At 46.8% G+C, this 13,275-nt stretch overlaps 1 protein-coding gene across 1 annotated transcript in view; it reads right to left on the bottom strand.

The window, feature by feature from the left end:
- The window catches only part of LOC122559237 (uncharacterized), a 177,352-nt gene that overhangs the window by 55,947 nt on the left and 108,130 nt on the right, over window positions 1-13,275 (bottom strand). The window contains exons 32-36 of the mRNA XM_087994571.1: window positions 13,076-13,120; window positions 10,575-10,610; window positions 8,317-8,352; window positions 4,020-4,079; window positions 749-874 (exon numbers count right to left, since the gene is read on the bottom strand). Coding sequence (XP_087850697.1) covers window positions 749-874; window positions 4,020-4,079; window positions 8,317-8,352; window positions 10,575-10,610; window positions 13,076-13,120 — 303 coding nt within the window. The remainder of the gene's footprint in view (window positions 1-748; window positions 875-4,019; window positions 4,080-8,316; window positions 8,353-10,574; window positions 10,611-13,075; window positions 13,121-13,275) is intronic.

The raw sequence follows: 13,275 nt of genomic DNA on the forward strand, positions 1-13,275 counted from the left end.
TCACAAATGGCAGTCAATGCTAATTCATGTTAAATTTAAAAATGGGACAGACAAACTTTTATCAAGGGATATAGGCCAAAGCAGGCAGATAAAATTAAGCTCTAGATCCATCATTTTATTTGAACGGTGGAGCAGATCTGAGGGGTTGAATGGCCTAGACAAGTCCCTGCATTCCTGATGTCAATTAAGGATGGGTAACAATTGAGGGCCTTGCCAGTGACAGACACATCGTGCAGAAAAACAAGGCAAAACAGCGAAATGTCTGAGCTGTTTTTGGTTGCTATGGCAATGATGTGCTAACCTTTAAAGATTTGTTCATGGAACATGGGTGTCACTGGCTAGACCAGTGTTTATTGCCCATCATTAATTACTCAGAGGGGAGTTAAAGGTCACCCACGTTGCTGTGGGTCTGGAGTCACATGTAGGCCAGACCAGGTAAGGACAGCAGATTTCCTTCCCTCAAAGGCATTAGTGAACCAGACGGATTGAAAACAATTGAAAATTGTTGTCTTGATCACAATAACTGAGATTACTCTTAGATTCTAGAATTATCAATGGATTGAATTTAAATTCCACCAGCTGCTTGGAAAGGGAGGCAGGGCAGGGGGTTTGATTCCACATCCCTCAATAATGCTGGGGGCCTCTCAATGACCAATCCAGTGACGATACCACAAGGCCATTACGCCTCCTTTTAGTTTCGGTTAAAGCCACATGGTAAAGATGATGGTGGGCCTGGACTCCACTTTACCCTCTCTGCTGCTGGCCCCTGTGGCCCAGGAAGTCCAACTTCTCCTCTTAGGCCCGGCTGTCCAGAGATTCCAACAAGCCCTTGCTGTCCCGGAGGACCTGGAGGTCCTGGAAAACCAGAATCACCCTGAAAAGATTAAAAAACAAATCTTGTTCTTCACTTAGAAATGAGAAAAGATCCAACAATGTCATCGTAAATCATTTACTTCCAAGAGCCAGGGAACCTCAGTGTTTTTGTACATTTAAACTGGACATAGATACCTTTCTGATTATCAATGGTGTAGAGGGTTATGGGGTTAGTTATCTTTATTCGATTGTGGGATTTGGACATCACCAGCATTTATTGCCCAGAGGTGACCACCTGAGGATCTCATCATCATAGAAGAGAATCCCTCCAGTGTGGAAACAGGCCCCTTGGCCCAACAAGTCCACACTGACCCTCTGAAGAGTAACCCGCCCAGACCCATTCCCCTACATTCACCATGACTACTGCACCTAGCCTACAAGTCCCTGAACATTGTTGGGTGACTTAGCATGGAAAATTAACCTAGCCTGCACATCATTGGACTGTGGGAGGAAACCGGAGCACCCGGAGGAAATCCACGAGGAGAATGTGCAAACTCCACTCAGACAGTTGCCTGAGGCTGGAATTGAACCCAGGTACCCAGCACTGTGAAGCAGCAGTACTAGCCACTGAGCTACCGTGTCACATGGAGTCATACGTAGGCCAGACTGGGTAAGGGTGGCAGAAGTCCTTTCCTTAGGGGCATTAGTGAACCAGATGGGTTTTTACAGCAATTAACAGTCAACATTAGAGGTGCACTTAGTTTCAGATTTTAATAAAATATATAAAATTCAAATACCACCACTTGCTATGGTGGGATTTGAACCCAGCCCCTAGAACATCAAGCAGAGCTTTTTGGATTACTAGTCCAAAGACATCATACTGTGGGCAGAAGGCATTGAAATATTCAATCAATTGTGATTGTATTCAGTAATGATGAGGTTGATGGGCTGAATGGCCTACTCCAGTTTTCTTTGTAACATTAATAATCTACAGCCAAGGTTACTCAGTCCCCCTTATTCCTTAATAGGGATTAAACTTCAGTGTGGGCTGTATCAGTAATCTGCAGGATTGGCCGGTGGAGGATGACTCTGTCAAAATAAACAGCAGGTCATTTAGGAGTGAGATGAGGATGAATTTCTTCACTCAAAGGGTCATGGAGTCTTGGAATTCTCTGTCCCAGAGTTTGGCAGCTTGGTGACTATATTCAAGAATCATTTCAACAGATTTCTAGATATTGAAGACATCCGGGGATATGAGTTTGGTGTGGAAAAATGGCACTGGGGTAGATGAGCCATGATCTAGTTGGATGGTGGAACAGGCTTGATGGGCTGAATGGCTTCCTCCTATTCCTATGGATGTGCTTTTCCCCTCCTGGAAGTAGTAAGAGAGGTGGCAAGAAAGGGAAATAGTGGTACACATTTGCCCTGGATGGAAACTCACCCCTGCCATGTCACCTCTGCTGGACAAGAAGGTCCATTGGTGAGTTTCTCAATTCACTGGCAACGAAGATCATTTGGCGATCGATTCATGGCCACTAAAGGAACTAAACTCTCCACAACCCCAATCACCTGCCGCCCTGGCTGGAGAGGAAGATGGACAATTGCTTGAGTTGGAAACCATAGCAACCTGATAACTGGGTTGTGATGCTGCCTAGAACTGCAACTGGGGACAACGATGGAGAAACTCTCAGAGACCACCCCTCTCTATTGCCTCACAGCCTTCTGAGCCCCCCTTCTCCCTTCCACCCAGCAGGGAGGTGAATGAAGAATGTTCTTCCCCCACTGCTGGAGCCCATTGAGTAAGTCTTGATCAATGGTCTTTAGGACTTGCCATTGGTGTTGAGGTCATTGATAAGGCAAGATACTCACTCTTGTTCACCTATCAGCTCCTAATGAGAGGATTGGTAGGTGATCCAGTGAGGAGAAAGTGAGGACTGCAGATGCTGGAGATCAGAGTCAAGAGTGTGGTGCTGAAAAAGCACAGCAGGTCAGGCAGCATCAGAGGAGCAGGAGAATCAACATTTCGGGCAAGAGCCCTTCATCAGGTGGTCCAGTGAGTTCTCTCACTGATTGGTGCTGGTCACCACGGAACACGCTCGCCTCGCCCCCCCCCCCCCCCCCCCCCCCCCCCCCCACCCCCACCCCATCCTTCGGAAATAAACCAGAAAAGGTGGAACGGTGGCTCAGTGATTAGCACTGCTGCCTCACAGCACCAGGGACCTGGGTTTGATTCCACCCTCGGGCGACTGTGTGGAGTTTGCACATTCTCCCTGGTTTCCTCCCACAGCCCAAAGATGTGCAGTTTAGGGTGGATTGGCCATAGGAATTTCCCATTGTGTCCAGGGATGTGCAGGTTGGGTGATTACCTGTGGGAAATGAAGGGTTACAGAGGTTGGGTAGGTCTGAGTGGGATGCCCTTCGGAGGACTGTGTGGGTTTGTACAGCCCATTGGCTTGTTCCCACACTGCAGAGATATTGTTATTTCATATTCCTGGTTTCAAAAAAATAATTAAAATTATCGATAAACCCACTGCAGAATGAAACACTTCCCATAAACAATTGTATCAGCCTTCAGAAAATAAGCTCAAGGTTGTTCTGCTATCATGTGGATTTTGTTAATGCGAATTTGCTGTAACACGATTGACAAATTGGGGACACTGTTTCTAAAATGCAAACTTTTAAAACGTGTGTTAGTTGAAATGTTGTTACAGAGGAACCTCAATTATCCGAACAACACAGGCGGGGAGCATTTTGTTTAGGTAATCAAATGTTCGGATAATCGAATGTCAGATAACACAGTTTAGCCAGGCATCGGGACCTTGTGATCTTGTTCGGATAATCCGAAATTCAGATAATCGACGTTCCTCTGTATGTCGCCAAAACTCTAAGCGCTGTTTCAAAAGCACAATTTTTCTGTCAAGCGAGGCTGCACAAGAAAGCAACTATCGTGTTATAGAAGTACTGGCTGTATCCAGAACCTGCCGAGATATGGGCAGCTGAAGGAAATATAGGAGCATTGGCTCTGCGTGAGATTCAAGCGTTCACAGGTAAAGTACTCGGAAGCTGATTCAGGCAGTTTTAAAAACTTTAACACGCACTATTCATGGCTGTTGTTTTACGAAGGAGAACAAAATAATCAGATAAAAGGCACTTAGCTCCTTGTTCGCAAAGAAGGTCTGTAATAATTATCTGAACATGACGTTCACCTTCAGTCCTGGAGGTCCAGCCTGCCCAGCTGGGCCTGGTTGTCCGACTCCTGCCATACCCTGGGGGTGAGAAAAATCAGAGACAGGTTGAGAAATGTTGGTGTCAGGAACCTTCACTTAAAAATTATCCCGAGCTTCCTGTTGTCTGCCACTTCAACTCACCACCACATTCACACGCCAACATCTCTGTCTGAGGCTTGCTGCAGTATTCCAGTGAGACTCAACACCAGACTGGGGGGTGATTAGATTACTTACCGTGTGGAAACAGGCCCTTCAGCCCAACAAGTCCACACCGACCCGCCGAAGCGCAACCCACCCATACCCCTACATTTACCCCTTACCTAACACTACGGGCAATTTAGCGTGGCCAATTCACCTGACCCTGCACATCTTTGGACTGTGGGAGGAATCCGGAGCACCTGGAGGAAACCCACGCAGACAGGGGGAGAATGTGCAAACTCCACACAGTCACCTGAGGCGGGAGTTGAACCCGGGTCTCTGGCGCTGTGAGGCAGCAGTGCTAACCACTGTGCCACCGTGCCGCCCACGGTGGGGGGTGGGGTGGCACCACCTCACCATCTGCTTACGTGCCTCACAGCCATCAGGACTCAACATCTAGTGTAACAATTTCACAGCACAAACACCTTCCTTCCTGCTTGTTATCCACTACCCCGACCTAGGCCCTGGCAACAAAACCAGAAATTGCTGGAATAAGTCAGCAGGTCTGGCAGTGTCTGTGGAGAGAAATCAGAGTTAATGTGTTGGGTTGAGTGACCCTTCCTCAGAACTGATGGTAGCTAGGAAAATGTTGGTTTTTATGCAGAAGATAGGGTGTGGGGGTAGAGGGTAAGGAGTAAATGATAGGTGGGGATAGAGCCTAAAGAGAGAGAAGAATAGTTGGACAGACAAAGGAGTGGATAACAATCAGGCTGGGAGGGTAAATAGCTGTTAAGGGGGATTGTTAGTGGATAACAATGGGTTGTGTGTAATAGCAGACCATGTGATAAGAAGTCGAGAGGGTGGTGCTGGAAAAACACAGCAGGTCAGGCTGCATCCAAGGAGCAGGAGAATTGATGTTTTGGGCATAAGCCCAGATACAGGCACTGTCTTGTTAGCTCTCACCATGGTGAACGTCATATCCCTTAGCCATGGAACACCATGGGCGGCACGGTGGCACAGTGGTTAGCACTGCTGCTTCACAGCGCCAGAGACCCGGGTTCAATTCCCGACTCAGGCGACTGACTGTGCGGAGTTTGCACATTCTCCCCGTGTCTGCGTGGGTTTCCTCCGGGTGCTCCGGTTTCCTCCCACAGTCACAAAGATGTGCGGGTCAGGTGAATTGGCCACGCTAAAATTGCCCGTAGTGTTAGGTTAAAGGGGTAAATGTAGGGGTATGGGTGGGTTGCGCTTCGGCGGGTCAGTGTGGACTTGTTGGGCCGAAGGGCCTGTTTCCACACTGTAAGTAATCTAATCTAATCAGCTTCCAACTCAGCTACTACTACTGAGATCAGACATTCCTTCAGGGCAGAGATTTCCGAAGCTTCTTGGCTGGGTGAAGGTTACAGGCAATTTGTATGTTTTTTTTCTTTTGAATTCATTCAGGGGATGAGGGCATCACTGGTTAGGCAGTACTTACTGCCTGTCCCTAATTACCCAGAGGGCAGTTAAGAGCCAACCACATTACTAGGTCTGGAGTCACATGTAGGCCAGACCAGGTAAGGATGACAGTTTCCTTCCCTGAAGGACATTAGTGAATCAGGTGGGTTTTTTTCCCAACAGTCGGCAATGGATTTATGGTCATCATTAGATTCAAATTCCAGATTTTTAAAAATTGAATTCAAATTCCGCCTTCTGCCATGGCAGGATTTGAACTCCCATCCCCAGAATGCTACCTGGGTCACTGGATTGATTGTCCAGTGATAATACAATTAGGCCCTTGCCTCCCCAATAAAGTGAAGTACGGTGTACACTGTTGGTCACTTTGTTGAAGGAAGGATATCTATGTGGCAGAGGAAGGTTCAATTGGGACATTCAAGAGGGCATTGGATGATTATTTGGGTCAAAATAATGTGCAAGGGTATGGAGAAACAGCAGGAGACTGTCATCAGATAGTGATGCTCGTTTGAACAGCCAGTGCAAGCACAATGGGCTGAATGGCCTCTTTCTGCACTATAACAGTTCTGGGATTCAGTTCAGAACAGGTTTACCAGGCTAAAGCCTGGATTAAGTGTGTTATATTAGGAGGAAGGATTGGACAGGTGAGGCTTGTATCTACTGGAGTTTAGAAAAGTAAAAGGAGACGGAGAGATGAAAGGTCCTGAGAGTTCAACACTGGCCGGATGTGGAGTGGATCCACCCATTAAAAACTGAAATGAGGTAATTTTTCTTTTCTCAGAGGGTTGTGAGTCTTTGAAATTGTCTTCTTGAATATTTTTGAGGTACAGATACTCGTTAAAAGAGGGAGCGAGAGGTTATCGGGGTATGAGGGAATGTGGATTCGGGGTTATTGGGGTACGGGGGGGATGTGAATTCGGGGTTATCGGTGTACGGGGGAATGTGGATTTGGGGTACGGGGGAATGTGGATTCAGGGGATATCGGGGTACGGGGGGGATGTGGTTATGGAGGATATCGGGGTACGAGGGGATGTGGATTCGGGGGATATTGGGGTACGGGGGAATGTGGGTTTGGGGTTATCGGGGTACGGGGGAATGTGGATTTGTGTAAAACCAGATGAGATCTGATCTCATTGAACAGCAGAGCAGTTTGAGAGGTGGAATGGTCTACTCCCGTTCCTAAGTTGTCAGTTTGCACGAAGGAAGTGTTTCTCTTCACAGAGTCTTTAATATGGAATGGTTCACTGAAGTGTTTAGGTTTACTGTGAGGTTTGCTCCGAGATGGAAACAATGAGGAGCAGGTACATGGTGGCACAGTGGTTAGCACTGCCACTTCACAGCGCCAGGGACCCGGGTTCAATTCCAACCTCAGGCGACTGTCTGTGTGGAGCTTGCATATTCTCCCCACGTCTGTGCCGGTTTCCTCCAGACGCTCTAGTTTCCTCCCGCAGTCCAAATATGTGCAGGTTTGCTTGCTTGGCCATGAGAAATTGCCCTGTAGAGGGGTGTGTCTGGATGGGATGCTCTTTGGAAGGCTGGAATGGACTCGATAGGCCTACTCCCACATTGTAGGGATTCTATTATCCTGGCGATATCGAGGTCAGGGTTAATTGCAGCCAATGCTAGTAGTCAACAGGATGCCCTGGAACTTGCTCAACCATCTTTAGGTCTAGACAGGAAGGTCCCAGGCAGACGCAAAGTGGTGTTCTCCTTCTGTTCTTTGCCTCTCCGGAGGGAAAGTGGGAAATTCTTTGCAACTACAAAAGTGTCGAGGGTTCAAAGGTGGGGGAAATGTGGCCACAATCAGATAGCCTACGATCTTAGTGAATGGCACAGCAGGCTGGAGGGGCCGAGTGGGCTACCTGGGTGTTGGCATTGTCATGGGTAAGGGGGTGGTGTCAATTCTGCATCGTGGTAGGATAGGACACTGCTGGCAGAATGGCTGCTCTTTTCCCGCCCTTCTGTTCAGGATGACCTCCTTCCCCAGTACATGCCTTGGTGACGGAGTTGTCCCCCGCATTCATCAACTCAGAGGTGACATTTTTAGGATGAGGGAGTAGCAGATTGAAAAACCGAGATGAGGAGAAATTACTTCTCTCAAAGGGTGGTGGATCTGTGGGATTCACTCCCCTGCATGGGGGTGGATGCCGGGACATTGCGTAAATCTAAGGAGGAGATAGAGAGATTTTTAATTGGGAATGGGTTGAAGGGTTATGGAGAATGGGCAGGCAAGTGGAGAGGAGATTAGCCATGATCATATTGCATGGTGGAGCAGGCTGGAGGGGCTGAATGGCCTTCTCCTGCTCCTATTCCTTATATGTAGCTAAGGCAAAACATTCCATTTCAATACATTTGTGTTATTGTTAAGAAAGTCCAATCAACCATACTTCGTTCTTTGAATCTGATCTCTCCGCAGTAAAGAAACATTGGCATTACAATTGCATGTTTTATCATCTTCCCAAGTGTTTTCTAACCAATGACGCACATTTAGAAAGGAAGTGTTGTTGTAATCTCAAAACATGCAGCAGTCATGTGAATGCAGTAAGCTCCCCCGAAACAGGAATGTGACAATACTGTAGATAATCTGCTTTTAGTGAAGTTGATTGAAGAATCAATATTGGTCAGGAGATGTATCGGCTCCTTGTGATTCTGATATAACTACGAAAAGACAACAACCACTCACCTTATCTCCTTTAACTCCAGGCAACCCTCTCAAACCCTGCATTAAAACAATTAATATTAAAATATATTAAAAACAGTAGGTTTTACTATTTTATTTTTCTCATTTATTCATAAGATTTTGTACCTAGGACGGCATGGTCAGTGGCAACTTTGTAAACTTTTCACATTTGAGTACATGTGGCAATAAACCAAATTCCGATTCTAATTCTTTTCCAAAGTTTCTGTCTGTCCTATGCAGTGGATTTCCAAACCGTTGATTGGTCGGACAGGGCTTTAATATTGACGAAAAATGACATTTTGCCGAAGGTTTTGGTCTTGCATTCATCAGGACATTTTGCAAGAATACCAAGAAAGGGCGAAAGCAATCTTTACACTGAATATAATGTGTATATAGTCACACAGAACAAAGACAGAAGTTACTGGAAAAGCTCAGCAGGTCTGCCAGCATCTGTGAGGAGAAATCAGAGTTAATGGTTTGGGTCCAGTGACCCTTCCTCAGAACACCAGACTCGAAACGTTAACTCTGATTTCTCTTCACAGATACTGCCAGACTTGCTGAGCTTTTCCAGCAACTTCTGCTTTCGTTTCTGATTGACAGCATCCACAGTTCTTTCGATTTCCATACAGAACAAATGTTGATTTTGCCCTCCAGTGGTGAGCACAAAGCTTCAGGGAAAAGTGTCTGTTTTTAGCAACATGTTTCCTTCTAGATCTTTCTCAAATCTCCAGAGATAATTGTGAATCCATTTCATTCTGATCAGATGCAAGACAGCTGAGCTGTTAATGTACCATAACTCCTACTGAAGTCAGCACTGTATTTTCTATAGCTGGGTCCACTGCTTTCCGTCAATTATATAAATAAGTTAGATATGAACGTAGGAGGTATATAGTTAGCAGGTTTTCAGATGACACCAAAATTGGAGGTGTAGCAGACAGCGAAGGAGGTTACCTCAGAGTACAACAGGATCTTGATCAGATGGGCCAATGGGCTGAGGAGTGGCAGATGGAGTTTAATTTAGATAAATGCGAGGTGCTGCATTTTGGAAAGACAAATAAGGACAGGATTTATACACAGAGTGGTAAGATCCTGGGGAGTGTTGCTGAACAAAGAGACCTTGGAGTGCAGGTTCATAGCTCCTTGAAAGTGGAGTCGCAGGTAGATGGAATAGTGAAGAAGGCGTTTGGTATGCTTTCCTTTATTGGTCAGGGCATTGAGTAAAGGAGTTGGGAGGCCATGTTGCGGTTACATAGGGCATTGGTTAGGCCACTGTTGAAATATTGCGTGCAATCCTGGTCTCCCTCCAGGAAGGATGTTGCAAAACTTGAAAAGATTCAGAAAAGATGTACAAGGATGTTGCCAGGGTTAGAGGATTTGAGCTACAGGGAGAGGCTGAATAGGCTGGGGCTGTTTTCTCTGGAGCATTAGAGGCTGAGGGGTGACATTATAGAGGTTTCTAAAATCATGAGGGGCATTAATAAGGTATATAGACATGGTCTTTTCCGTGGGGTGGGAGAATCCAGAACTTGAGAGCATAGATTTAGGGTGAGGGGAAAAATTTTAAACGGATCTAAGGGGAAACTTTTTCAGACAGAGGGTGGTGCGTGAATGGAATGAGCTGCCAGAGGAAGTGGTGGAGGCTGGTACAATTACAACATTTAAAAGGCATCTGGATGGGTATATGAATAGGAAGGGTTTTGAGGGATATGGGCCAAGTGCTGGCAAATGGGACTGGATTAATTTAGGATATCTGGTCTGCGTGGACCAGTTGGACTGATGGGTCTGTCTCCATGCTGTACATCTCTATGACAGTACTGCATAGGAACAGGCCCTTCGGCCCATAATTTTGTGCGGAACATGGCGCCAAATTAACCTAATCACTTCTCCCTGCCCTTGGTCCATATCCCTCCATTCCTTGCATATTCATGTGCTTACCTAAAGTCTCTTAAACACCACTATCGTATCTGCCTCCACCACCACCTCTGGCAGTGCGTTCCAGACCCCTACCACTCTCGGTGTCAAAACCTTGCCCCTTATATCTTTGAATTTTCCCCCCTCACCTTTAAAGGGATACCCCCGAGTATTAGAATATGTCACACCAGACCATGGATCATCTCAATTACCACCTCGCTCTAGAATGTTAAGAGTTCTGCAACAAATTGGGTCTCTTACTTATCAATAAAAGGATCAGTTCCTGCTCCTGCCTACTTATCGTCAAATATTAATTCCACTCGAGATAGAAAGACGTGGAATATACTTACATCTTGCCCTGGTTCTCCTGGCTCACCCTGTGAACCCTAGAATGAGACAAAACAAGTTTAAACAGTGAGCAAAATCACCAGCCAAAGTGGGCAAACAAATGAAATTCTTTACTTAGTTCAACTCAGAGCACAACAGCGACAATGGATGTGGAGCTGGAGAAGCACAGCAGGACAGACAGTATCTGAGGAGCAGGATTCAGGCTGAAACCTTTGCAGCTCCTGTCAAAGGGTTTTGGCCCGAAACGTTGACTTTCCTGCCCTTCAGATGCTGTCTGACCTGCTGTGCTCTTCCAGCACCACATCTGTTGACTCTGGATTCCAGCATCTGTAGTCCTTACCGTCTCCGAGAGCACACATTAGAATCCCTACAGTGTCAAAGCAGGCCATTTGGCCCATCAACCCTCAAAGGGACATCCTTCCCAGGCTCACCCTCCCACTTAATCCCTGTAACTCACGGCTAATCCATCTAGGCTGTACATTTCAATGTGGCCAGTTCACCAAATTTGCATATCTTTGGACTGTGGGAGGAAACCAGAGCACCCAGAGGAGACCCACACAGACACGGGGAGAATGTGCAAACTCCACACAGTCAGTCGCCTGAGGCTGGAATTGAATCCGGGACTCTGGCGCTGTGGGGCAGTAGTGCTAACCACTGTGCCACCTGCCATCCATTAGCTGCTCAGAGCCAACCAAACAACTCTGTGGTATTTCACAAGAAAGCAACTGGACCACCAAGCAGGTGTGAAGGTAAAGTTGTCACCTTCTAAATGAACCACAAGGAGTGAGAGGGGGACTAGTGGTGGTTTAACCTGAGGGTCACCACGCCTCCGGTGAGGGGGGAGGTTGGGAAAATTGTCTCTCATAGTGACCTCAGTCAGTATCAGGAATTAAACCCATGGTATTGGCATCACTCTGCACAGCATAGCAGCTCTCCAGCCAACTGAGCTAACCAGCCACCCCTCCCCCAACCAAGCCTTCTCCCAGGCAGTGGTTTGGGTGGGTGGGCGGGGGTTCCGGTGAAAAGGGACTGCCGCTGGAGTGGCTTCTAAACAGTTTGGGGCAATTCTCAGCTTTGCCCATGGGGACGTAGTCATACCCCCTGCTCTCGCCCCATTCCCATCCGGCCAGGCAACTCATTGATGCTAAATCAACACTGACAAACCAAGAAAATCATGAGCAGTATGAGCGGCTGGCTACTTGCCAGGAACGCCCTCGTTAGTTGCTGATGAAGACAAAAATCGACTAAAGTTGCGACTTGCCTGGTGAAAAATTGACAGGGTCAGAGGGGTGAGGTACAAATAAAGGGTCAGAACAAGATGGAAAGAGTCAAGATTAGAAAAGCACAGCAGGTCAGGCAGCATCCAAGGAGCAGGAAAATCAACATTTCGGACAAAAGCCCTTCATCAGGAATCTGGATCCGGAACATCAGGAACAGGATGGAAAGATTCGGGTGCCACTCCAAGATGGTGTTTAATGGGGTGTGCAGTCAGCTGATCATGTGGAACTCTGTTCAATCCACAATATTCAATTTTCCTTCCATCTAATTCCAACAGATGGGCAAAACAGAGGCTAGTCGTGAAATTAGCTCTTAAATCCAAGCCTGACCATTTTATTAAAATCTGAGAACTTAGCAGGGTCTGGAAGCATCTGTGCATAGGAACAGGGTTTGATGCCGGTATGATCCTTGAACTCAAAAGACTCACAACATTAGCTTTGTTTCTCTCTCCACGGATGCTGCCAAACCTGCTGAGTTTCTCCAGCGCTTTCCACTTAATATTTTCCTGTCCGTTTTGCACTGATTAGCCAGAGTCAAACACAGCTCCCTCCTGATCAATGACCTTCAGCACAGAGTGCTGCTGGTTTTCTTATTGAGAAGGTGACCGAATGGAAAATTATGTCCGAAGTTTTCTCTCAGATTTTTGTTTACCAGAACGAGGAAAACGGGTCGGCCGTTTCGGACTGAGATAAGGAGAAACTTCTTCGCTCAGGGTGTAGGGAGCCAGTGGAATTCTCCGCATTTGTGGCCAAAACATTGAATGTTTTCAAGGAGGAATTCGAGAAAGTTCTCACTGGAATTTACAAGAACGAGGGGGCGATCTCACAGAAACGTGACACAATCCTGATGGGACTGGGCAGGCTAGATGAGGGGTCACAGTCGAGGAATAAGAGGTAGGGAAGTCATTCAGGACTGAGATGAGGAAGAATTTCTTCACTCAGAGATTTGTGAACCTGTGGAATTCTCTCCCACAGGAAGCCGTTGGGGCCAGTTCATTAGATACATTTAAGAGGGGGTTGGAAGTAGCCCTTGGAGCTAAAGGGATCAAGGGGAGAGGCCAGGAATGGGATACTGAGATTGCATGATCGTACTGAATGGTGGGGCAGAGGGGTTGAATGGCCTACTCCCATTGTTGTGCAAATTTGGGATTGTGAGATTTTGCATTCTTGCAAAGTGTTTACAAACTGATCCAGTGCATCGTAGATTCTCGCCTTGGCCTCCATACCTTCTCTCCTTTCGCACCGTCCATGCCTTTGTCTCCTTTCATACCCTGTGGGCAAGATAAATAAAAAACACGGTCATCCCTTTTAACACGCCGCTCCCTTCCTGCAGCGTTTGAACCACAATCCCTGAGCCTGCACTGTACCTTCATGCGACATGTCAGCGATTGAGCTGTAATGGAAATCCCCATGCTGAAGGTGGTGG

This window comes from Chiloscyllium plagiosum, unplaced genomic scaffold (genome assembly GCF_037043375.1).
Source record: "Chiloscyllium plagiosum isolate Xiang-an unplaced genomic scaffold, Cpla_swu_hap1 HiC_scaffold_14, whole genome shotgun sequence".
NCBI classification, from domain to species: Eukaryota; Metazoa; Chordata; class Chondrichthyes; order Orectolobiformes; family Hemiscylliidae; genus Chiloscyllium; species Chiloscyllium plagiosum.